At 40.9% G+C, this 27466-nt stretch overlaps 1 protein-coding gene across 3 annotated transcripts; it reads left to right on the top strand.

The window, feature by feature from the left end:
* Position 1: 1 nt before the first annotated feature.
* LOC148424814 (inositol 1,4,5-triphosphate receptor associated 1-like) lies at positions 2-27373 on the top strand. Of its 3 annotated transcripts, none has more exons than XM_088412437.1 (22): positions 2-689; positions 1854-1995; positions 2851-2879; positions 6548-6754; positions 14869-14975; positions 15050-15111; positions 15637-15810; positions 16322-16368; positions 16525-16566; positions 16928-17329; positions 17425-17503; positions 18606-18723; positions 18803-18833; positions 20166-20306; positions 20841-20972; positions 21596-21749; positions 22160-22209; positions 22285-22419; positions 23479-23543; positions 24504-24626; positions 24966-25097; positions 25385-27373. In XM_088412437.1, the coding sequence occupies exons 1-22, from the start codon at positions 246-248 to the stop codon at positions 25545-25547; spliced, it is 2979 nt and encodes a 992-aa protein (XP_088268563.1). In that variant the 5' UTR covers positions 2-245; the 3' UTR covers positions 25548-27373. The 3 variants fall into 3 exon arrangements, with proteins under 3 accessions (XP_088268563.1, XP_088268561.1, XP_088268562.1); XM_088412435.1 differs by having other exon boundaries at positions 156-689; positions 20856-20972; XM_088412436.1 differs by lacking the exons at positions 2-689; positions 1854-1995; positions 2851-2879 and adding an exon at positions 3691-3846.
* The last annotated feature ends 93 nt before the right edge of the window (positions 27374-27466 follow it).

Here is a 27466-nt window from a genome sequence, read left to right as displayed (position 1 = left end):
AGCTCCAGAAGTGTGTGTGGGAGGATAAAGGAGAGAAGGTAGACGAGCTGCGGAAAGCCTGTGAGAAGGACCCAAAGCCAAACCAGACCGGGAAGTCGGTTCCGCAGTCCAAGAAAGTGGCCATCGTCAAGTGGTGGAAAGCTCTTAGCGTCGATGGAGCTAAGGCCCGGACTGGCGAAAGCAAGACCTTTAGGGAGCTGGCCGAGAGAGCTCGGCTCCATCACGCGGAGCAGACCATCTCTGGTATGAGGGAGCAGGTCTGCCACCTGCAAGCTTCTCTTAAATGTGTGCCTGAGCAAAAGAGCAGCTGCAGCATTGTTCTAGTACACAAGGAAACCAACACTGAGAGGGAAGATACAGACACAGTCGAGGCCAAACGCGTGAAGGAGCAGAAGGATGCTTCAGTGGCCACGGAACCTGTCCATATCCCAGACGGAACATCCTCGCAGCATAGACAACTTGGGGTGACCGCAGACGCACTGCTGGTGGCCCTCAGAAGAATGGAGGCCATGGTCAACAGCGCCTTGGAGTCGGCCAAACTTGTGAAGGAGAGCGAGAAGAGGGTGAGCCTGGTGAGGGCGAAGATGGAGAACATCACTCAGCGGGTGGAGGCCGCTCTGGGACGGACAGCCGACACTGACTTGCAGCTCAACTCTCTTGAGGCACTGACCACGGAAAAAAATGATCAGGTTGGTTTGAGAGGAGAGAAAAATTGTGCTGTTTCTCAATCGAAGCACAACAGTGTTACAAATAAGACAGAAGTGAAAAGTTTACAACCACCATGTAGTTTAGTGTTTTTTTTTTCTAAAGTTTACATGAATTCTTAAGTCATCAACATTATGAAGAAATATTAATAGAATGATATAGGTAAAAAAAAATACATCAAATTAAGACAATGATGTATAATTTAGCTGATTCCGTTTCTAAGTATATCCCTATTGTCCAGATAACAATTTTGCAGCTCTTGGTATTTATCTCAGTCAGCTTAACGATGTGGTGGATGCATTATGAACTGAAATGACATTCACCGCTGCTCAGCATTATAAAGCATTAATAGGTTGAATATTTTTATGTATGTTTGAGAGTCCATTTTTAATCTTTTGAGTGGAATTCTATACGACTAATTTGTCTAAGTTGTCACTACAAATTTAAATGCAATGCATGTAATACAAAGCAAAAACAAACACAGTTGTAAAACTTAGTCTAAAAATAAATAAATCATGTGTACATGAAAATAGTAGCAAATACAATAAATGTATTTGATTTCTCCCCCTTAATTGACCTTTTTTTGTATTACACTGTAGTGGTATTCACAGATGTAGCGTTATTATATCACAAATCCGCCTGGTTGAATTGTATTTAAAAATATATTTTACACTCACAGCAATATTCTGAACACAATTAGTGTTGTCATGATACCAAAGATCCGACTTAAATTACACCTGTAATATCTCAGTTTTCCTACAGAAACAATCATGACAAAAACCAAGAAGCGAACTACTCTTGATAAACTAAAAAATTTAATTTTTTTAATGTCTTACGTCGACACAATTTAGGCGTTTGTGTGAGAAATAATAAGAACCTGCAATCGTGCAAAGACAATAATCATGATGGCCAATTTTGATTCATCTTTTTTGACAACATGGCAGTGCCTCTGATTGATGATATTATCTTTGTAAAGGCCTTTTATACATATACATACATATGTTGTCATATTCCTCATTACATTGTTTATTTGAAATCAACACCTTGGCAGCATCCTCCACAAGTGACAAATTTTCCTGAACATCTTATATGCAACACAATATAATGTAGGAAGAATAATAGTTTTTCCTGTGTGCTGTTTGAGGCAGTCTTGTCCCGAGATGCCAGCTGTTCCAGACCTCCCAACTGAGTGTGTTATGCCCGACAAAGACAGAGTGGAGAGTCTCCCACCGCCGCTACCACCTCATGTAATCTCAGAAGTCAGTGAGTCTCTGCAGCTTCCCGTGCATGGTATGATTGCTGCATTACAGTAATACCACTTCAGATGCAGATGAATTGAAATGAGGTCCTTTTCTATTTGTTGCCCAAAGGAATGAAAACAAATATGACAGGCAGTTATTTATATCACGCTTAACAGATGACGTCATAAGCAGGGGCTGAGATGTCTTAGGGGGCACATGTAATCATTTACTGGCCTTGCATAAAACTGGAAGAAGTATAATTTGTTTTTAGAATGGAAAGCAACTGTGCAATGGGAGAGTCACGTATATTTATCTGTATTTAAAATTTGACAAGAGCCTAGTAGCATTTATGACTAAATATGTGCTTTTTATCACAAACTATAAGGATGTAGACCACAACAACTTATACCACTGTGGAGGCCCACAGCATGTCGAGCAACTCAAACCTGAACCTGGACAACTGCTAACAAATTATCATAGTTGACATTTACCCACATACCTGGTTATTGACCCTGACACCAATACTAACTCACTGCAAAAAAAAAAAGTATGACCCCGCTCTTTAACTTTGAGACATTTGCTCTTGCAGTGACTTAGTTTAGTGCAGTTTTGCTGCGGCCTGGTGTCACTGCTAGCAGCCTGAGCAAACGACTCACTCACGTCTCCGGACTTGGTTGCCAGGTTGTTGTTACCCCTAGCAATGAAGATGATGGCGTTACAGCAGTTGGATTTGGTAGATTAACTTTGCTCTTCCCAACACCTGCCAAGACCGAGTGCTCAGTTTCTTTCCTGTCGTTCTTTGGTGCGTCACACTGTCTCTCCCTCGGTTGCCCTGTCGCATTCGCTTTGCATATGATTTCCTGTTAGATGCAAATCAAATGTTCTATCTCTTTGGCTCCCATAGGTGACAAAGAAGAAGGCAGCTGCAAAAAGGTGAGACATTTCCTTTTATAAAATACATAATTTTGTTTTTGCATGAAGCAGAGCTCAACAGATATTTACAATGACAGAAATAGTATATATTGTCAGCCACATAACATATATCAATATTTTTGGAAAACGAGTAAAAGCACACCTTTTCGAACAAACGTTGAAATCTTTTGAACAACAAAAACTTAACTAGGTGCATGAACCAGTAAGCAAAAGGGAAAAAAAAAAACAGATTAAAATACCAATGTGCTCTAAAAATGTTTTTTTTTTTCTTTTTTTTTTCAAAAAATATTTAAAAAATGACTTTGGCTATTTTGCTATGTGGCCGATGATATGCTTTTTTATCAGTTAAAAATGTGCATCTACAGAGAATACATAGGATCAAATCATGCTCTTAAAATACAAATAACAAGTCGACAAGTTTTCACAATGACGCTACCTTTGATGCTAACAGTATCAAATCACATACTAAGCATCCAAATAGATAATTCATGTCAATTTTAAATTGCAACTTGCAGTGAACATCAGTTGTGTTCAGCGACTACGGCACTCACTCTCAAAGAAAAATATGTTTTAAAACTTCACATAAATTGGGTCTTTGTTAAGTCTGAAATTGCTATGAGTGGTTATGCCTCGTGAAAGTGTCTGATAGGTTGGAGAAGGAAATGTGGTTTTCTACAAACTCTTGGACAACTAACTCACTAACTATCCACACACCGACACACACACACACACACACACAGTTTGAAGTAGCTCAAAGAGGCACACAGCCCTTCTCCTTAAATGGTCAAAGCTCCCAGGAGTCAAAGAGAGGCTGCTGCTGAAAAAAGACAGGGAACCAAGGGGATGGGAGAAGGAAGCGGAGACCAAGAGGCTGGAGACACTTTCTGAGAAAAGGCAGAGTGCGGTGAGAGTTGGTGGGAAGTCGGCTTGAGTCAGGAGGTCCGCTGGGAGCTGAAGCTGGACTCAGGTAAAGTGTCAGTCTGACGGGACAGGTTCAGATGGAGGGCTTCTATAGTGTGGAGGTCTCTGTTGGTTGAGTTGTGTGCAGAATGAGAGGCAAGGTAATCTATTGTGTCTTTTGAAGGGTCTTACTGTATTCTGACTTGGAACTGGAACTATGTTTGATTGTGCTGGTGCATCCCAAAGCCATCAGGCTGTAGATCTTTGTTCACTGTTTCTCACTCCTTTGCCGTGTTATGTCACATTGTGGCTCTGTAGCAGACCACTTCCTCTCTGGGCCCCGTGCTTGACTCAGCCACATCTTACACAAATGTGGCAGGAGGGGTCTGTCTTATATAACGTGATGATGAGGGGAACAAAGGCGACAGTCCCCATGTTTCTCTGTTTTGCTTTTTTTTCAAGCACTTTGGGTGATCTTATCGCGCGAGAAAACAAGACTGCGTTTCGATTGTGTGCGCACACAAATGTGTGTTCTGTCCCCTTGTCCCACAGGAAATAATCAAAGCGCTCTGTATCTCACGGTCACGTCTCCAGTGTGAAGCCTTATACAGAGTTTGCTAATTTCAAGATTGTTGCAGGTTTGTGCCATGTTTTATCTGCTGGGGAGGACAAATGCTGTCCAAATGCTCTACCACTGCAAAAGCGACTTGCTGAGGATTTGATTGCTAAATAAGATATTCTTCATAGAAATGGCCTCAGGAAACTTAGTTCAATTAACATTGCTGATTTATCATGACATAATTTATATGTTGCATTATGTCTTGCCTCTCCTCTGTAAACCATACAAACTGACCAAAAGAAATAAAAAAAGAGCTGAATAGTGGAAGATTGTCAAATGTAAACCTGACATTCTGATTAACTAGTGTTGCTGTTTTACTTTCCTGAAATGTCATTATTGCTCTCGACAAGGATTGCTTGTTTCCTCACCAGTGACTCACATGTCTTTTGTCCCAGCATGTTCCTTTAACATTTCATCCTGTTTTTCATGACAAGCAACAGCAGACAGCTCACACGGTGAAGCTGACTGTACATTTGTCAAGAGTGCCTAAAAGTGCTATGATTTTATTGTACTTTCCATCTCACAGAGACTCTCATATGATGAGGCAGATGCAGATAGAACCATATGCAAATATTCCTTGACCAATGGAGATACAGTACAGTGGCTTGGCGCTGCGTGCTAATTTGCATACATTTGCTTCAAAAGAAAGAAGGGAGTTCAAAGGAAGGTTGATTATACTATATTCTATCATTAAGCAACAATATACAATACATTTACTTGAATAATGAATGCCATTGATGTGTTTTAGTGCTACATTGGCTAAGACAATAATTATTATTAGAATTACAAGTGTTTATTTCAAACCATTTTGTTCACACATAAATGGCTATAGAAAATGGATGGATGGATGGATGGATAAAATGTGTAGTTTGTCTCCATTTTATTAGGTTGTCTTTTTTAGCTTCTTTCCATGATTAAAGGTTATTAAATACATGTTTACCAGTCTCCATATTTGTTTACCACAGCGGATTAATTATGGATTTGGCCCGGGTATGTATGTATGTATATATATATATATATATATATATATATATATATATATATATATATATATATATATAGGTGTATAAACTGTATATATAGGTGTGCTTATATGCATGATATTCTTCCCAATTTTCCCTGAACAAATCTGTTTATACTTTATTAATCTCCAAAGAATATTTTTTTTCTAAACACTTCCTGATTCAACCCCCCAAAAAAGGGTAACACAGCTGAAGTTATGTAATTTCCCCCTCTGACTGAATGTGTGATTCCCACACAGGATGTACTTATTATATTGTGTATGTAAACCCCATGTGTTTATTTTACAATGTCCCTCAGAAACTCATTGCCACAGTCAACCTGTGGGAGTCAATCGTATCAGCCCAGGGCCTTGAAGAATCGAGTCACTCTTTCACCCCCACACCCCCACAGCTGAGGATACTAATAGGAATATCTTTTACTGGGAACGTTCATTTTCTTACCATATCATCCATTTATGTTTCAAAAAGAAAACAAGTTCTGTCCACAGCTCCACTGGAACTTACACTCGATCAACTGAAAGAGCACATAGTTCTCATTTTGATTTAGCCTTAGGTTTGTTCAGTAGCAGGTCTCCTTTTGCTAATCAATTTAGTAACAGTTGCACTATGGCTATTTTTGGATTTGTTTGTCAAAAGGTGATATTGTATCATATTTAGCTGTGATTTTGCTCTCTGCATTTAACACTTTTATTTAAATTGTTAATTATGCCATAACCACTGTTTAGTTAGCAAAGTATTGCTGCAATATCACATAGTGAGTTAATCTGGTGACCCTGCTTATGTGGTCAGCAATAGCTTGTCAACATTTATCAAACTGTAGCTATGAAAATGATAATAACCAGAATCAGAGCCAGCCATGTAACATGATGATTGTTACGGCCCCCTCATGGACCCAATCAGACACACTCTGCTGCCTACTTAACAATGCGGCCAAATGAAGTGGAGCAATATGAAAAAAATGACAATGGGCTACTCTTCGCCACGCACCAACTGAACTGCAAAAGCAGGGCACATATGTTAAGGAATTGTAATTGGATTGACACCAAGAGAGGATTCTGGCAATTATAAAGGGAAGCATGTAGATATGTTAACCTTCTGTTGTCGATTTTCTCAACTTTGTTTTTCAGGACAGCGAAAAAGCCAAAGACTTTTTGCAGGCATCTCTAACTCACCACAACACTAAGGAGTCAAGCAAAGACTCGACTGCAGAGGGCCCCTTTTTTTTCCCCCTCACCCGCTCCCGTCCTTGCGTGCTCCCTGCCATGCCCACGCTGCCCGAAGAAGAAGAAGACTCCCCCGAGGACCTTGACAGTTCTTCAAGCTCGCCCAGTACGGTGAGTACACAACACAGTGTCCTTCTAAGAAGAAGCACATATTAGGCTAAAGCATGTGACTCTATAAAAGTTGCTCCTGAGTAATCGAATTGGCCATGGTGAGGAATTACTCTGTGTTACCACTCTAGGCTTCCTCCTCCAAAAAAGGTATGCTTTTAGGACTTTTCAAAGCATTGATGAATGCCGTAGAAGAAAATTCTAGCCTTTCCACAGTGTACTAAGTGATACAGGCAGTAATACTTAGGCCTATGTTTGTTTTGTCTGTTGCCATCGTAACTAAAAAATGTTTAATTTCCACATGTTGCACTGGACATCTTTGCAGCAGTTTTATGCGTGTCGCAATCACCAAGTGGTTAACTCATTCACAAGAAAAGTACGTGACAGCCTCTCGCCATTACTTCCGCGTTGCGAGCGTTTGCTCACCGCGCCTATTTATTTTGCGCATGCTCAGACTTCAACACACATAATTACGTGCACGTATCCACGCACGCTCCCAAAGAATCATGTTACATGGCTTTGCAAGAAACATAAACGTCTTTACAATATGTTCAACACCACAAAAGCCATGTGGACTAATTTGGAATGGGCTACATTTCAATAAGACAGCAAATTATTATTTAAATTTTAAAACGCAAAAACGCTGCTGAGTGACTTTTTTTTCTCTAATTATGTCATAATTAGAGACTTTTGAAGACTGATCATCGAAGTCATCAGTAGGCTTGCAAATGGCCTAAATGTCCGTTACAAGTGTGGACACAGAATGAAACAAACTCATATTTTGTAACATAGCACAACTAGACTGAATTTGAGTTTGCTGTCCTAGAAAGTAGAATGAATATGAAATACAGTATACTTCATTCTTGTTGTTGCACACATTTACATGTACTACCTGTTTACACCATTAACTAGAAATTACAACAAAATCTAATCTTCAGGGCTCTTGCTCATGTGTAAAAATGTACATGACTTTTCTGTGGTCTGTCTTTTGGCATCACCATCAAGTCTTTCATGGAAATCCAAAACGTAGGAAGGAATTCCTTTGTACATTTAATGCTAGTGTCCATAAAACTGAATATTTATGATCCCGATTGACTTGAACAAAACCTGATTGTACAGCCTTTGCCTATAGGCTGGACAGCAGGGCAACTGGGTAAGTTTTGTTTTGACGCGTGCGTCAATCAAATAATTTCAATAGTCTCTTTGTGTTGCGTTGGATATGCCAATCCGTTTATTTCGTCCACATTCCTTTTCGTTCAATATCTTGATAAAACAATAATTCGGGTTACAAACCAAACTTAAAGACCACTCACGTTCGCACGTTCGCACGTTCGCACGTTCGCACGGTCGAAAACTGTTTGCCCCTTGCCCTGTCGCACCTGACTGCAATCACCAACTGGCACGTATTTATGTAACCATGGCAACCATGGTTCCACCCACCATAGATTGGCATGTCTTCAGACAATTTGTTTAACTTTCTTAATATAAACAAATTAGAATATACAAAAAGCTTTTTGGCTCCAACACACCGGCCCCTAATTGAGAACGGCAGGAGACCGTGAACAATTCAAACCAATATTAACATAAATGGAGCCAACAAGTCATGTAAACGAAAACAAAACAAACCTCTTAGAAGCTTAAGTGTCTGCTTCTTGAATCAAGCAAAGCTTAGTTATTGGTCTGTCCAGTGTGCTGGTTTTTGTTTTAACTCGTGCAGAACGCACTAGTCCCTTCTTGTCAGCATAGATCTCTAAGACCCTTCCCAGCAGCCAGGATCCACGTGGGGCTGTTGCATCCGCGATCAATACAATGTCCCCCTGCTGGCCAATGGTGTTGTCATCAGACAGCTTCTTTCCAGTATCAAGCACAGACTTAATTGCCGGCTCATGGGCTCCCAATTCAGCCTCAAGCCTCTTGCGTTTCTTCCTCAGATTCTGCACTCCAGTCAAATCACGCCCATAGTCTTCTGAACTTACAAGCAACTTCTTCTCTTTGATCCAAGACTCTTCATCATCTAAGTCCCTGAAGAACTGATGTAGACGGTGAGACTCATTCAGCTTCGCGTGGCGGCTGGCTGCCATGCTCTTTATTTTGTTGAAACGACCATTAACAGCACCACGCTTGTCCTTCACTTGAGAGGTATCAAAGGCGTTGCTTGCCATCAGACTGTCAGCCTGTCCATTTAAATCTTCCAGACGATCTTCATGGGCTGAAATATCAGCCTCCAGCAACTGATGTTTTTTCAACAGGTTGTTGACTGAGGCCAGATCTTTCCCATAGTCCTCTGAAGCAAGAAGTGCTTCCACCTCAGAGAGCCAAAAATCAAAGTCTTTGATGCCAGTGTTAAAGTTCTGTTGCTTATTGGCTTCTTTGAGTTTTTGGCTCTTTTCAGCAGATTTGTTGACGAGAAATTGCCACTGTTCACCCAGCGCACCAAGGCGTACCTTAACTGCATCTTCACTGCCAGCACAGGCACCTCTCTGGATGAGTGTGTTACCAGTATCTATGACGCCACGGATTCGATCAGCATTGGCATGGAGCTCCGCCTCAAATGCTTGGTGCTTCTGATGTTTACTCAGAAGCTTGGATAGCTGAATGTTGGTAGGGTCCTTGTAGGACTCATCAGAAGCAGTCTGCAGTTTCTCACTGATCCAAGCTTCTATTTCATCCACATCTCGGCTGCATTGCTGCAGGGTCTGGGATTCACCAAGTTTTGAGCGCTTTTCAATCATCTGGGTCTTCAGCCGACGCCACCTGTCAAGAACTTCATTGCGTCGACTGCAGATCTCAGATTTGGCATAATGGTCCGCTCCTATGAGTTGATTGGCAAAGGATTGGAGAGCAGCAATTTTCTCTTCCTGCACATTAATGGCTTTATCAAAGTCTTCATGTTTTTTGATTAGTGCCTCAACACTATCAAGGGAGTCTCCCTTGTCGTCACTTGCAAGAAAGGCTTCACGAGCTGCCATCCAATTCTCAGCTTGTTCACAGTCTCTGCTAAAGAGCTGGAACCCCAAGCATTGGTCCAGCATCATGCGGCGCTGTACCCAGGCCTTTTCCAGGTCAGCCCGCTCCATTTCTAAAGTTTCCAATCTTTGCTTGATCTCGGGAGTCGCATAATGTCCTTGCACCAAAAGCTGGTGCCCGAATTGCTCAAAAGCCTGGAATGTACCAAGACGAGCATCTATTTCTGTGCGATGTTCCTGATGTCTTTCTAGAAGTGCTTCCGCTCCAGTCACATCTTTGGCTAGCTCCTCAGAGGACACCAGTCCTCGGATACCATTAACCCAGGACACGAGGTCTCTGAAATCAGATAGAAAGCGCTGCAGGTCATGTGAATTTCCCAGCTTGTCTTTGCGCTGATCAGCACGTCTAACAAGGCTGCTCCAGGCAGAGTTGAGCTCAGTACATTTCTCTTGAATGTCATCCACTGCTTCTGGGTGGGACTGTATGAGACGTTGTGCGGTTTCCCCAAGAGAGTTCACATTGTCACCTAGGGGTGCCAGGTCTCTTTCAAAGCCCTCATGCTTGCGCTGCAAAGCCTGAACACTTGCCAAATCATGACCGTAGTTGTCGGTGTTGAGAGCCTGGGTTTTTTTCTCAATCCATTCTTTAGTTTCATCAGCATCTCTGTGGAATTTCTTATCTCTCCCAAACCTCCTCTTCAATCCAAATATGCGTTGCCTAGCAACACACCGATTGTTTGGCAGACAGACTTCCTTTTTTCTGAAAGGGAGTTCCAGGGTGTAATGTCCATCTTGAAGCTTACAAGATTCAGTCATGATTTTCATGAACTTCTTATCATCCTGTGACATTTCCTCTTTGTCCTCCGATGTCGTTTCATTAAAATCATGATTGTACTGATTGTGCAGCAATTCCTCCAAATGTGTTATGGAGGTCCTGTTGACAGTAACGCACTCAGCCTGCTCACTGTAGCCGGAAAGGGGACCATTAATAACCCACCCCAATAGGGTCTTAATGGCATATGGCCCATTACCACGACTGTTCACAACTTCCCACGGTTCAAGTAGTTTAGAGGCATTGGTACCAATCAATAGCTCAACATCAGCTTGAATGCGTGGAAGAACCACCCCATTTAAATATGGCCACTTAGCCAGCTCCTCTTCTTTAATGATGTTACTGGTTGTAACAGGCATTTTCTTTTGAGTGTAGACCTTGGGCAGGTCAAAGAACTCTTCTCCAGTGAGGCTTGAGATTTCTAAATCGGTCAACATGTAACTGGATACAGATGCCTTTGGGCCCATGGTTAGAAGGCTGATTTTGGCTTTTCTTCCATTCAAATTCAACTTCCTCATGAGGGCTTCTGAACAAAAGGTATCTGTGCTGCCGGGATCGAGGAATGCATAGGTTTTAATTACTTTATGTCCCTTGCTGGACTTCACCTGCACAGGTAGGATTGACAAAACGCCATTACTGTCACCGGCCCCTGTTTGTCCACAAGTTTGCAAGGAGACCTGTGCGTTGCTCACTGCAGGCTTATTTGGCTGACTTGCGTTGCTTGACCTCTGCTTTTGGTCAAAGTAAATATGAAGAATACTGGGATGCTTTTTATTGCACACCTTGCAAATCAAACGGTCAGCACAATATTTGCTTAAATGGCCTTTGCGAAGGCAGCCAAAACAGACTCCATTTTGTTTTATAAAAGCAAGTTTGTCTCTGTGTGACTTCTTCTCCATTGTTGGACACTGATCCAGAGTGTGGTCTTTAGAACAGCATATACAAGAGGCGGTGTTGTGAGCAGTATTACTTGGCTTGGGACTAGGTGGAAATCTTGCTTGCTCTTCTTCAGGCGGAGGGGTTTCGATAGTAGTTGCAAAGCTGTCTCCTTTAAACCTGGGTTTGCCTTGGGACTTCAATTTGTTCATTGGCTTTCCTGTGCCCGGTGTGTTATTCTGAATGTCACCAAAGACTGGATCTGATATTATCTTTACCTGGCGCTCTATAAAGGTGACTATGTCTGTGAACTGGGGTCTGCGGTAGTGTCTTTCCATTATGCCGCATGCAGAGACTCTCCAAATCTCTCTTAGCTTATATGGAAGCTTTGAAATGATGACTTTCATGTTGGCTGGCATGTCAAGTTCTCTCATATACTGTACCGTTTCCATGGCATTACAACACTGACGAAGGAAGAGTGAATATGCTCGAAGGGATTTTGGATCCTCAGATTTCAGCAGCGGCCAGTTGTGCACCTTCTCCATATATGCTGCTGTAATTTTATATTCATCTCCAAAGTTTTGGTCAAGAAGATATTTTGCCATGTCATACCCTCTGTCTGGTGCCATGTGTTGACAGCTCCGTACAAGCTCGTTCGGCTGACCCTTGGTGTACCTCTCCAGATAGTACAGACAATCCCCTTTGTTGCTTGCGTTTCTCTCAACGCAATGTACAAAGGCTCTAACAAAGGTTCTATATTGTAGAGGATCCCCATCAAAACATGGTATCTCCCTGGGTGGCAGTAAATGAGAGGTTTGCTGTTCCATTAGCATGGCTGTGATTTCATTTTGTTTTTGGAGCAAGTTGCACACCGTTGAAGTGTCATTGAATTGAGAAGCATTTTGTTCCACAGGGGGGTTCCTGTGGGTAGTATGGCCAATGTCCCATGCTGCATTCATAGGCATGTGTGATTGTGAAAAGGGTGGTGGTTGTACACGTCGGGGTGGTTGTTTTGTTTGAATATACGTTTGCTGCTGTGGTGGTTGTGAAATGAGTCCTTGCTGCTGTTGTATAGGAGGCGGTTGTTGTTGTACATAGGATTGTGCAGATTGTTGTCGGGGTGGCTGTGGTTGGATAGGTTGTGTGACTGGTTCATGTTTTCTGGCTAGGGTGTGTTGTGCCACCGAAGGTTCTTTTGGTCTTGCACCTTTCCTAAAGTAGGAGTCCATTCCATCAGATGGTGCTTGTGAGAGGGTTTGGTGAGTGGGAGATTGTAGCACTGATATTTTGGCATTGGCAGCAGCCAGTTCTGCCTCCAGCTCCAATGTTTCCTTTTTCTTTCGCAGCATTTCCTCCATCTCCTCAAGCGCATGCTTCTCCTTTAATGCTGCTGCACGAATTACAAGGGCAGCTCTGTCTGCCTCTACCTGCTTGCGAGCTCGCAACGAAGAGGTGCTGGACCTACTCGCTTCACTCCAGGTGTGACCTTTAGTGGATTTTGTGCTTTCAACATTAGAGATGCTGTCGTTGGGATTGATTTCATTTTCCACATCATCATCGCCACTTTGCACAGCTTGGGTCCTTTTTGTCCAATCATTAACCTCCTCAATAAATTGATCATTATTGATCATTTTAGCCTTGAACCAAATGTCATGTTTGTATTGTTCTTCTTGAGGTATTAGTGGTAGAAGAGCACACTGTGCCTCTCTGGCACCTTTGCATAGGTCAAGATATTTCACAAGTGCACTTTGAACCTCCTGTTTGCATCCTCCATTTTCCATTAATTCTCCAATTGTTTTCTGCATGTTGGATGCCCTTTTTAATTTAGAATTTCTCTCCTTTTGCAATGAATCAATTTTCTCCATTAAGGCCCTTGGTGTTAGTTTCACCTTGCGTTTGGAGCCAACCTGTGACCCAACTTGAGATTTAACCTGTGAAATTTCACTGCGAGCACTTTGACCTGTGGTGGTCACATTAGACCGTTTTTCACCCTCTGAAGGTTCATCCATTATTTGCATTGCATCACCATTTGAGCGCATAACATGAGCAACACCTTTACCTGAATCCATTTTTGCAATACAAAACCCAACCAGCAGTGTGAAATGTAAAACAGTACCTTGTTATTTCAGTCAAACCCCACAGAAATTCATCACATTACAATCAAGACCTTGTAAAACGTAACGGAGATGATGCCATAAAACCACCAATGCATTGGATTTTACCAGAGCGCTCGTATTGACACCTTTTTTATCCTCAAAGTCCCCTATGTGTGCACACAGTATTTTAAATGGCCATATATTGTTAACCAGCTGGTAGCGCGCTACATACCTTTATGTGCACAGTGTACCTGTCCAAGTTTGGAAAAGTGCCCCAATGCAAAGTTCAAGCACCGGGCCGTTGTCCTGGTCGTGTGATGCGATGCGATGCGAGGTGGCTGGGCAGCGCGGCCGTCCGCTCACCGTGGATGTTCTGGCTGGCTGCCTTGCTGGTCCCAACGTTCGCGGTGCCTCCGCTGAGCCAAGCCAATGGCCCGCACGCCGTGTCTCCCCTGGCGTAGTCTTGTGGTCCGTCCAAGTTTCGCAACAACACAGCGAAACAGCACTTATTTGTCCTTTCATGCAACGATCGGATGCCGTCCAAACCGAGCAGCCGTCACGTTGCGTTTCCTCTCGGTTTCCAATATACTTTAAACTGGTAGTCCGTCTCAAACTAAGACTACAGTTTTCGACATTGTACAGCCTTTGCCTATAGGCTGGACAGCAGGGCAACTGGGTAAGTTTTGTTTTGACGCGTGCGTCAATCAAATAATTTCAATAGTCTCTTTGTGTTGCGTTGGATATGCCAATCCGTTTATTTCGTCCACATTCCTTTTCGTTCAATATCTTGATAAAACAATAATTCGGGTTACAAACCAAACTTAAAGACCACTCACGTTCGCACGTTCGCACGGTCGAAAACTGTTTGCCCCTTGCCCTGTCGCACCTGACTGCAATCACCAACTGGCACGTATTTATGTAACCATGGCAACCATGGTTCCACCCACCATAGATTGGCATGTCTTCAGACAATTTGTTTAACTTTCTTAATATAAACAAATTAGAATATACAAAAAGCTTTTTGGCTCCAACACTGATATTCGTCACGTCTCATGTTGCAGAAATTTAGGACACCTGGGCTAATTTTCTCATTCACACAATTCTTTCCTCAGATTTATTAATGCAAATTGTCAAAATGTATAAACTTTACCATTTATTTACCTTTCATTCCCCTACAACAAAACTCAGAATTGCCAAAGTGTTTTTTTGGTCAATTTAACGAGAATGTTCCTCCAGAGATTCTTAATTCAGTGCAAAGTCATCTGAACAGTTACAAATACAGAACTGTTTTGTAAGATAACATGCATGACTTCCTCACAATGAACTTTTTTTTTCCATGTTGCCCAGTGTGCACCCACTGAGAACAGCGCTGTTGTCATGACTGGCCCAACGATCATATACCCACAGCAGGCCTCCATTGTCCAGCAAGATGGACGTCCTCTAGAGCAGGCCAGGTGAGCACAGCAAAATATGGCTCAATTGTATTGCTCCGCCCACTTGTCATTATAATTTGTGTGCTGTGTAATAGGCCACTCAGTCCCAGAGCTCGTCTGTCCAGAAACTTCTCCACAGGATCCATCACCACAGTTGGTAGATAAAAAATGCACAAACACATACAAACAAGTGCTCTTCAGAAATAAAACAGTGCCGCCTCACATCTAATCCATCCAATCACAGGGCATGTACATGTCATATTCAACGTGAGGCCGTCTAGCTGGCCTTATTCTGTCCAACTCATGATCTGATTGGCTATTGCAACTATCTATCAACTATATGTTCCCGTTAACTTACAGTGCACAGACGCCCGCACTGTTGATTCTGAAGGCCTCGGACAGCTTTTATACAACCTGGCGATACAGGTTAGCTGAATTTTGATTGGATAAAAGCTTAAACCTAAAACTACAGCAATGGAAGGAGCATAACCAAATGAACATAATATGACATGATGAAAACAGAATATGGAGAATCATGTTATTAATATATATGTGTTATAGAGTCATTATGTGGCATACCTTACAGTATACCTTAAAGTGTAAACATCACCACAAATAGTGATACTTGAATTAAAAACTCTTTGAATACTTCTTGACTTAACTTTCTACATGACTTTACTAGACAGCACTGGTCACGTGATCGACCTGCTGAAGGACAAGCTACCAGAGTTGCAGCTCTCAGAGGAGGATCGTCAGAAGAATCTGGAGCTGCTGGAACAAGCCAAAAAGGTCAGCGACCGCTTCCTGATGCGACGGGGTCGCCGTTCTACCAGCAGCCTTTCCGACTCTAACACAGGTGACACACACTGTTGGTGGTAGACAAGTATGGTACAGCAATTGTACTCCACTCTAATGTGTTCCTTAGAAATGGTATTATTCTCTGTTGCATGGTGTTTTAAAGTGGTATTTTGTTAGCAGTGCTATGCAAAACCACTCAATTATTTTCGATGAAATTCTTGGAATCCTGGGATCTTGCGCCATGTTTTTTTTTTTTCAAGATTCAGTTATATATAGTGCAATTAATGCATGAGATCTTTAACACGAAACTCCAAAGTAATTAGTAAAAATTCTTGATATGAATCGGTGTGGTTGTTGTTTTAAAGTGGTATTTTGTTAGCAGTGCTATGCAAAACTACTAAATTGTTTTTGATGAAATTCTTGGAATCCTGGGATCTTCCACCATGTTTTTTTTTTCAAGATTCAGTTATAGTGCAATTAACTCATGAGATCTTTAACACGAAACTACAAAGTAATTGGTAGAAATTTTTGATATGAATCCGTGTGGTTGTTTGTTTCTCTTGGTTCAGTTGTGGGCATCTCAGAGGTGACTTGCAGTTCACAGTCAATCAGTCAGGTAAAGAGTTTCATACAAATTCTGTTAATTTCCCTGTTTTTACCTCCCTCCTATTGTTCCCAAAGCTGTTTTTTCATTTTCTCTCTGTCTCAGAAGGTAGGTCAAGACATTGTGCACATTGCTTAAAATCATTGTCTGTGTCGCCCTCTCCTGCAGCATCTGGACGTTGCCTCAGTGAGGGGAACAAAGGATTTGGAGGTCAGCTTTCCTTTTATTTACCCTATCACTCAAACTTAACACTGGTGAATTGAGATAAAAGTTACCCTATTTGCACATTTTTAAATATACAAGCATTAATTTGGCATATTTTTTTGTTTTAGATCTGATTGCTCTTTAAGTACAATAAATAAAACACAAGAACTATGTCAGCTGTTTTATGGGGCGGGGAGTATGGAACAAATTGATGGCACTGTCATTTATTTAATCAGGAAACTTTTAACGCACCACTGTTTACACTGCCGCAAATGAACTTATGTAAAAGAGGGTCTGAACTACGTTGATGTGATTCTCTCAGCTCAGTGTTTACACACAACAACTTAAATGCCATGGCCTCCCTCAGGGCAGCAGACTAGCGGTGGATTGGAAGCCCACAGAGAAGCGGAAAGTGTCTTCTGGGACCCTGACGCCACGTTTTGCCATTCCAAAGGAAAACTGTGAAGCCAAAAGTCCCCCGGGAGCCAATAAAAGTGACGATGGAGGACGAAATTCCAACCAGGCCCCGGCCACAGGGGTCGCCAAGCCCGTCCCTCGACCCCCAACGCAGCAGGCCCCCTGTACAGCTGAAATAAAGACCATTGGTGCCTTTCCACCACTAATGAGGGCGGTTTCCTGGGATGCCATTGGGGGCATTAACTCTAGAAATGGAGCAGAAGACACAAGCTCGGACAAAGCTCGAGATGGCGTTTTTAAATCCTCGGGACTCAAAGAGCTCCCTGCACCAAAGCTGTCCAAATTCCGCGAGGTAAAACATCATTCTTGCAATTCCAAGTACTGTTAGTTTTAGCTCCTCAGTAAATGTACTAAGTGTGCATGGCTATGTGATGCATGCATGCACAGGAACACAAGCTGATGCGTAACCAAACCATAGTCGGCTCCAAGTTACCAGACCTGAGTGAAGCCGCTGAACAGGAAAAAGGTGACTGTTTTTGTTTGCCTTTTTCCACATGTAAGACCCAAAAGTACAGAATGTCTCAAAGGGTGTGTACTTCCTGAATCTCTGGGAAAATCTGATGATGATTATGATGATAATAATGGTGTTTTTCCTTTGGCGATCAGATGTTCTTTTCAGGTTTCCTGTCCGATTATGTGATTGTTTAAACACAGAGTACCTGTGACCAAATGGTTGTGGAAGTGTACAAATGGAAGCGGATTTATGATCATCAAAGTACAATCTACACAAAGTTTCACATTAACGCTGACGAATGAAACCCAAGCTAACCTTGAACTCATTCACTGCCATTGCTGATCAAAGACGTCAAAGATCCATTTTTACTGGCTTGCCAGTGAATAGGTCAAATTTATTGCCATTGACAGCTATATAAATTAAAAGTCAATTTTAACTTGGTGGCCTATAAATTAGTTAATAGGGGTAACTGTTGATATTGAGCAGATGGACCTTTTTTTTTTTTAGCAGAATGAGTTGAAGATTTAGGGCTAGAGTGTTTGATGCGTCGACCGTGGTCGACAGGTCACCAGCCAAGTTAGTGTTGGGCGACCACATGACATTGAACTACATAAGGGGAAAAAAAGTGAGCCGAAAAAAGGACTATCAGTCAAAAAAAAAACAAACAAACGCTGCATTGTTTACATCAGAACCTGACCTGGGAGGTAATGATTGTCAAGTTGATTGTTGTCACGACCATACTTCTGGGAGGAACGTCCCAGATAAAAGCTTACCAAGGCCGTTTATGTCATATTGTACATTACTCGTGATGTTACCGTTTATTTCGATGCAAGGGCTGGCCTTCTTGCAATGTTTGGCTGCTTTACTAAAATGGAGAAGATTGGCAGGCATTGAATTCTTCCCATATATTTCATTAAATTTTGGGTGCATTTGTTTTGTAAAGGTGTCTACGTCTTAATATATTCATGGAGCTGTATTATCCACCCATTGTGGATTATTAGTTTATTGGGTTATCGTTGGTTATTTTTCTCATACACTTTGGGGGTGGGATGAAGTAGTAGTAGCGGCATAAATAAAAATGTTAATAAATGCTCAAATAGCTTCTCGTATGCAGGACCTACGTCCCCTACAAACTCATCACCGAGCAGTGAGGAGACCAAGTCAGACGCCATGCCAAACATCTCGGATGTCATGCTGAGAAAACTCAAACTTCATCGAGGCCTTCCTGGCTGGTGTGTGTCTCAAAGCAACAGATGATCAATTTTTCCATGCAACTGCAATAAAGTAACCACCCATTCTCTTTGGTTTCAGTCCACCTCCCCTCACTGAAAAAGAAGTTGAGGTTTGTAATTCTTCAATGTTTCCAGCTTGACTTGCTTGAAAACAATGATGCATATTCGAATAATGTAGTTACTGGCAGGAAAATTGTCAGAGTGAAGGTATATTTAATTGTTTCTAGCAATTTGGATATTACAACCTCATCCTTAAACGAATTTGGACAAAGCTTCAGTTTGCTCATTCTATTGTGGATGTGGGAAGGTCTTCCTACATTTAAATCAGTTCACAACTGATTGTCTGGAACAATCAAACGTGCATTTTTGTTGTTGTAATTTCATACAGTAAATTACTAAAATGCCATTGCAAATTTTGGCATTGTGTCAAAATCATTAATACAACTCTCATGATTTGTGTCTGTTTTCTAGTAACAAGTTTTTGAATACTCTATATACTACTAATTGACTATTTCAATTTCACTACTTAAATACACTGTATTTAAATGGAAATAGTCAATTTCTCAACACTTACTTGCCCTTCTAAAGATAAGTAATAACAATACAGGATGTCTTAAAAGTTGCTGTACACTTATTTTTTTCTATTTTGTTCTATTTTTTCTATTTTGTTCGCGTCTCTCTAATAATATCCTAAATAGAAAAAAATGCACCTCCTGTACTTTGCAGTGACTTTGGGGTCACCCTGAACAACTAGATATTTTATGGCCCAAAGTAGCCTCAGGTTCATAATTGAAACTACTGTTTGAGAGTGTTAATTGAAACGTCACAGTTACGTTTCAATTAACACTCTCAAACAGTAGTTTCAATTATGAACCTGAGGCTACTTTGGGCCATAAATTTCTGATCCCTCCTGTACTTTTGCCAGCTGCACCTAAAAGTGACCGAAAAAAGTAATTTTGTTTCCATAGTCGTGGATTACAGCCACACAAAAACACCTGCCTGGGTGTGACGGCATTTTTCGTCAACAGGAAAGTGATTTTGTGGCCAAAAGAGACTCGGAGTGATTTCCGTTTGGAAAAGTGCAAAACATGAGTGACGTCTGGCTCGGGCAATGGCCCGTCTGCTCGGTCCCGCTGGGCTGTTTGTTCATCATAACAGTTGGAGGTCATACGTTTCCTCTCAGTCATGGCTATAGTGTGTTGGAAAATGTGCAGCCCGGTTTTGATGGATTCACAGCACAAGGTGAAAAGTCAGATTCGCAGCGAGTCCCTCGGGCTGCTTGACTGTCACGCATTGACGTTAACCTTTAATGCGCACAGTAAACAATAACACTCACCGTGCCCTTTACCGTTGGAGACTTCCCTTGCTGTCTACCTCTCAGTGCTTTATGTGGAACATAATGTGCCACTCAGAGTTAAATTGCTGTTGCTTCCTTCCACCAGAATGCATTCGTCCAGCTGTCACTGGCCTTTCGGAATGACAACTACACTCTGGAGACTCGCCTCAAACAGGCAGAGAGGGAGAGAAACCTGACTGAGGAAGATACACAGAAAGAACTCGAGGAATTCAAAGGCGCACTGAAGGTTGGTTCTTTTAGGAAAAAAAAAAAAAATTATTGTGCTTCCTGCACATGCTTCCACTGCTAAGGTTTATCCTGTCAGGTTGGTAATCCTATCCTTTGTGATGGCACTGGTGGAGAGGAAATACAAATACAAATACCTTTGTACTTGACTTTTCAGGTCTCTGTCATTTTTTGGAGTTTTAATTTTTCGGATTACTTCTTTTGTTTTGTTTATTACTCTCTACATTTAAAACGGATATTCGTACTTTCCCCCCTGTTGTAACAAGATATTGGAAAAAGGTATTGTGCAAAATATACAAGAATCATTTTTACTTTTGTATGCCAGCTCAATTAAAATGGGTCTTAGTCTATAGCTGTCAATGGCAGTGAATGAATATACGTTTCAAAATCTGTACTGAAGTACTGGAGATGAATGTGTACTTCTAGTGAAACCATTTTCCCAATAATAATTTTAACTGCACTAGCACCATGTGAGTATTTGCACACTGTTTTTCTTGAAGAATTTTTTTTTTTTTGCTGTTGTTGAAACTCTCAGATGACTGCTCCACAGTGGCAGAACATGGAGCAACGCGAGGCCTACCAGCGGCTCATAGAGACACTGGCAGTGCTACATCGGCTGGCCACCCGTCTGTCAAGCAGATCCGAGATAGTGGGAGCAGTTCGACAGGTACGCTTACATTAATCTTTGTTTACTGTACTCTATACTCACTGCTCAAAAACAAAAAGCAGAATGTTTTCTTGGTTCTCATCAGGTGTACCTAATGGAGTGTCAGTTTCTTGGACTCTTCATGAGGAATGTGCTTTTTGGCATGTTTATGCGCTATTTGAAGAAGTATATGAGTCGATATGACACGGCAGACATTCTTCCGGCCAAAACAAACATTTACTCTTACTATTTATGAGGTTAACCTTCGAACTGAATTCATTTCCTGTATTTTTGTGCAGCTGCACAATCATTCATGGGAATCTCAATGAGAGACATATATCAGCCTGGAAGTTTCAAGTAGGGTGTTTTCCCTCTAAATTTTCCAGCGTAAACTAGAAGCAAGTCTATGGGCTGTTTAGTGAAACAAAACCTATTTGGCTAGGTTTTCGTCCACAAAATGTATACATTTATAAAATTTATACATACATTAATACAATTTATACGTGTCTTCGTCGGTGTTACAAAATAATATGCAACTGTACTTTAGCATGCAGCTGTCAAATTGACATAAACTTTTTTCAGAGTCGGGTTAAGTAGCCAAAAACTGGCATTTACACTGAAGGTTTTTCTTAATTTGGCCACAGGAGAAACGCATGAGCAAGGCTACTGAGGTGATGATGCAATATGTTGAAAACCTAAAGAGGACGTATGAGAAAGACCACGCTGAGCTGATGGAGTTTAAAAAGCTCGCCAACCAAAACTCCAATCGTTGCTATGGAGGTTCCGTAGAAACTGGAGGTAAGACAGGAACACAGAGCTGGATGAATCTCTTAACTTGTTAACTCCCTCAGTTCCAAGCAAACATGGGTGGTATCATGTGAAAGATTGATTTCTATTCCTTATTAGAATTACAAGGATGTGAATTATGTGTAGTAAGTATGACTTTCTTCCCCAACTGCCATCCAATGTATATCGTTCATCACTACGGTGCTCATTTGGCTAAATATTAAAATACGCACTAGTCAAAGGTATTGGCTACCCGTCATTTAAAAAAAAAAAAAACACACATATCTGACGAGAATTCTCTTCACTGGCACACAATGCAAGTATTTTAAAAGAGGTGAATTCTCGTCCATGGCACTGAAGAGTTAATCCATATTATTTGATCATTTTAAAACACTATAGAGTAATAATAATTCTTCTTCCAGATGATGGTGTTTCTCGGGCTTCAAGGTCCATGTCGCTTACTCTTGGAAAGGTGGGCAATAGTCCTAAAACAAAATTCTCAAAATGTTTCTACGGACTGTAATATTGACAAGGCCATGTCATCTAGGCGCTGCCCAGACGCAGGGTGAGTGTCGCTGTGGTGCCCAAGTTTAACCTTCTGAACATCCCAGGCCAGACGCCACCCACTGCCCCCCCCAATGCGCCAACAACTTCCACGCCTGGTGCAGCGCTTCCTGCCTTGGTGAGTCTCCTTTCCTAATCTCAACCATAGGGGATTCATTTCATTCTGCTATTGTGTTGCCAGCAAGGACATATCAAAAGACTTTCCTTTTTGCAGCTTTTTGGTTGTTGGAAAATACCCTGAGTTATGTGGTAGATATGGTTTCTTTCAGATACTTTGATGTGTTTTCAAAGTGTGTGCCAGTCATGAAACAGCTGGCACCCAAAAACAACCATATCAACATTTCTACAAGCCACAGGCGTGACGCCACAAAAAACATTTAAATTGTGTCTGCAGAATAGGCATAACATTCACACCCATTACTAATTGGGAGCCATGAACTAATTATGATGAACACAAAAAAATCCTCATTTGTGGGCACAAAGTAGATATGATGTGCACAAAATAAACTGCAATGCATGTGATGTCTCATACCTCTAAATCCTGTTCAAATCGTGAGGAAATGTATTTTGATGCACTTGTCTTTTTTTCTGTTTTAGACTAATCTGTAACCTGTATAAATGATGTTTAAAAATGGACCTAGTTAACAGTTTTTGAAAGTTGATTCATACTGCTTTTTTTCTTTTGTTAATGTTAAAAATGATACAGTTGTAGGTATATTAATATATCTTTATAGATAATAATCCTATAGTCAACCCTGCGAGAGGAGCGGGCTTTGAAAAAAGTAACTGAGAAGAACTGCTCTAACCTGTCTTGAAAGTCTTACCCGATCTCGGAAGCAACTATTTACTGTTACTACATACTCTACTCCATCAAATTCATGGCCGCAAGCTAACATTTTAAAAAATAGCAAAATAGCATCGCTGAAAAAACGTTGAGAACCACTGTATTTGACTATCCACTTTTTGGCATGGTAATTCCATGGTAAATTAGGGCAGAGCTCTCCTTGCCCCCACCTACGTCCCCCATCCCAGTTTGGAGAATGTCTTTCCCCTGCATAAACACTGACATAAACTTTGCTATTTATTTTTATGATCTGACCATTTAGAAATGTGAAAGTGTGTCAACTTTAGATTACAGGATGTCTTAATGATTCCGTGACCTTTCCCGTCCTGGCAGAGTGAAGCGAGTGATGCGAAAGGAAACTCCTCACCAGAATCCACACAACAGTTGACAACAGAATGGTAGGTTTTGCACATGCACACACACACACACACACACACACACACACACACACACACGCATGCACACGCGCACACACCATGTGCGTGCACATAACATCAGTCGATTCCTGAGGTCACCAGTCGTTTTTCAAACAATGGCCCAAAAATGCCTGAAAAGCATTTTATGTGGCAGTGGGAACTTTTATCTTGTTTGTGTGACCTAGAGGATGTGTTTGAGAGCGGCCGACCTTGAGAAATGTGGAAATGAATGGAAGAATATCATCAAATGTCACCAAAGTTGCTCTCCAGGCTCATTATCTAAACACAATTTTTTGACTAAGTCCAGACTCCAGTCGTATCCTGGTCACAGATGGAGCCAAAGACGTGGAAGAGCAATGATAAAAACATTGCTATTTTTTTTTCTCTATGAGCCTGATTTACTTGCCATTAACAAAGTGCAATGTTGTTAATCATACCTGAGATGAATTGCAATAACGGATTTTGAGTCTTTAAATGGTTTATCTAAAAGGCAAGTGCATATACAGACAGGACTGTGGTCATATTTACATGCTCTATAAATGAAGTTGAGTTTTCATCTTGTTTTGACATTTCAGAAATGCCAGACAGAAATATATTAAATGCCATTACGCCTATTCACCTGCACAATTTTTGAGTTTATGAATGTTCTATAGCTGTCAATCAATCGAATGTATAGTAGTATTGGTAGATTGCATGACTCTCTTCTAAGGGATGACTTGGAACCAGTTGGCTATTGGTATGGTTGCGTGGCCATACCAATACAGTATTTGTATATATTATACCATGTTTCACAAAGACACCTAACTCTTCATAAAAAATGGTATTTTGTCTCTTTTGTCTTTGGACTGCCAGTGTTTCAGTTCATCAGGTTTACTGTATGTTGTGATGAGTGTCGCGATGTTGCCGAGCCCTAACTTTGCTTTCCTATGCAAAACAATACAGTGGAAAGAGCGTGTCGGAGCAGGAAGGCGAGCCGGCCAAGCCCGCCGTCAACTTAGAGGAGATCAGAGCGGAAATCAGGGCAGAGCTCAAAGCCAAGATTGAGGAAATGGCATACAATAAAGGGTGAGGCCTTCTCTCTATGCTCATGCACCTTTTGTGATAAAAAACAAAACAAAACAAAAAACAGCCATTAAAGCTGTTCGTTACAAAACAACACATTCAATGACTTATGACTTTATACATACTACAAACTTTTTTTTAAGATACAGCGCAACCTCTATAAGGGCAAACAAGTGATTCCAGAATGTTCATGAGACATTTTTTTGCCACAGGAAATAATAGAAATACTCTCCAGGGTCCATCAGTCACCAGTATAAAAAAACATATACCGTACACTTTACAGTCATTTTCTCCCTTAATATTGTATTTCTGTGGGCTACATTTGTAATATTTTTCCTGAAGGTACCAAGAAGGACTGAAGCAAAACAAAGCGATCCAGGAAGAAAAGCGTGAAGAGGAGGATGAAGCTGCAGACAAGATGGTGGAATCAAAGATAAGGGATGAAGAAAGTGGAAAGAAAATCAAAGCAAGCCGGTAAAACACACATACTATATTGTGTATCTTGTCAAGATGACAATAAATTTACTGTACCACAGATAAATTACATATGAATGATCAACGATTATCAACATTCTGACACAATTTCATGGTTCACGTAAATCTCAACATTGGAAATGCTTGTAAATATCCATTACTATGATGCTGATCCAGAGGCATAGACACTAAGGTAGAAGTGGAATAAATGTGTTAATGCTTTCTTGTGGCTAGTAACCTACCACTTTAAAGCTCATGCAGGTAAACAGGACTTTTCTTCTCCACAGGAAGATTGAAGAGATCCTGGTTCTTCTTAGCCGCATTTGCCCAAAGATTTCATGGAAAAAGCGGCTTTTCTGGGTGGCACTGATGATTTTTCTGGTGATGTGTCTACTTTTCAGCATTTACACATTCTTTTCTGGCTACTACTACAAGCGTGACGAGACTTAAGAATACAAGCACTTTATTCAGGCCAGAACCAAAGAATTCCTTCATAGATACCCCTCTGTCACTTTAGCCTGTAGCGGATCTTTGCTGAATACAGTAGCAGAGGTTTTCAGCAGCCTTATGTATTATGTTTGTAACAGTTACTACTTGTACATTGGTATTTAGGGACCAAATCCAATTGTGGTACATGAAAATATGGTAAATGTGGTGCGTGCCGGCGTAGATTTCACATTGCACATTAATCTACAATCATGTAAAAGTATAATGTGTATCTCGGGTCCCATAAATTTTTCCAAGGACCTTGAGTACCAGTTGATACTTAGAGAGAAGAATATACGTTTTATGCTTCTTATTTATATAAAGTGCATTTAAAGAATTGAAATACAAGCACATTTTCAGATCAGTGGATCCTCAAAATCACTGGGGTCAAACTCAAAGCTTGGGATCCCAGATGTGGCCCATCACATGAGTTTATGTAGCCTGCTAAAGCAAATTCTACCTCATGTTTCTCACTAAAATTGGAACCAAAATTTAATCACTGCGAACAAGAGTGGAATAATTCCATTTTTGCCATTGGAAAAGAAAGTGATTTAAAGTTTGACACCACTGTGGCTAAGTTGAACACCCCAAAAACTGATATAGTTCAAGCACACTTTCCATCTAAACATGGAGGTAATTCCATCGTGTGTGACATCAAACATTATTTCAGCAAATGTACCAAACACATGCTAAGATAATAATATAAATCCCCTTTTGTCTATGTGCCACTCCATAATTCTAGCAGTAGCTATAAAATTCTACAAGTAGCCAGCATTTCATTGGGTAGGTAGTGTTAGGTTTGTGGGTTTTTTTTCCTCATCGATGGTTTACATTATATATTTATGACAGTTCAAAAATGTTAAAATACTATTTAGAATTATGTTGGTACAGTGGTGCTTTGAGATGCGAGTTTATTTCTTTTTGAGATGGCACTCAAAAACACTTTCCCTGTTGGGAAATACCATCCATTTGTTCCAGCCTCCCTAAAAATGTTTGTTTTTGTATGAGCAAAGTAGCACTCTAACATCATACTTTATAAAAGCATTTAGAAGATGCAGTAATGAAGATGCAGTAATAGGGTAGGATATTAGGCAGGATCATTTTTTGAAAACCCATTGATGGATATAAAAAGTGTATTGTGAATAAAATAACTCTTGAGGAGAATGGGGCCCCTTAACACTTAAAATGATAAAGATGTGAATTTCAGATTTACTGTTTTAATTTGTCCTTACTTTACAGCAGAGAGCTAAAATCTTCGGTTTCTTTGTTTGATTTTTTGTTTTCTAGAAAACTAATGTTCGAATGTCTTTGTAAAGTGTTCAAGGAAAAATAATCTGCCAGTTTTTATAAATTAACAATTGGCAATAGAATTGGCCAGCCAATGAAACTGTAAGGCCCTAGTCATTTTCACATAGGATTACTCATGTATAATATTCTGTTTGTCTACATGTGTTGCTGCACTGTTTTTGTTCGAATACCCAAGTGTTGTACCGACACGACTATCCATTCTACTTTTTAGCCTTTCAATGACATTTAGCGAGCATTAAACTAAGTGGACTTTCTTGAAGCAAAGCTGCAATAGAGAAGTTAGTCAGGAAGGACTTGTTTTAGTGTGACTTCCACTTTAGCGTGCAGAGTGTAATGTTTGCATTTTTGGAACTCTAAGAGATGTTGCACACTATTCATTTTTGATCGTTTTTACACGTGTGCCCACTTGTGGATCCAACTCTCTGCAGGGATTTGCTCTGCCACTTCACCTTAAAATAAAGGTTTGTCGGTTCAGTAAATCACACTGTCTATTGAGAAATTGAATATGATGTCTATTGAGAAATATGGTTATGATGTGAATGAACTGCTTGCAGCTCGCGCATACAAATGCACAC

The sequence above is a fragment of the Hippichthys cyanospilos genome, chromosome 4 (genome assembly GCF_059441005.1).
Source record: "Hippichthys cyanospilos isolate Australia breed blue-spotted pipefish chromosome 4, RoL_Hcya_1.0, whole genome shotgun sequence".
NCBI lineage: Eukaryota > Metazoa > Chordata > Actinopteri > Syngnathiformes > Syngnathidae > Hippichthys > Hippichthys cyanospilos.
The sequence above is the reverse complement of the archived record's forward strand: the minus strand, read 5'-3'. Positions and strand labels throughout refer to the sequence as shown.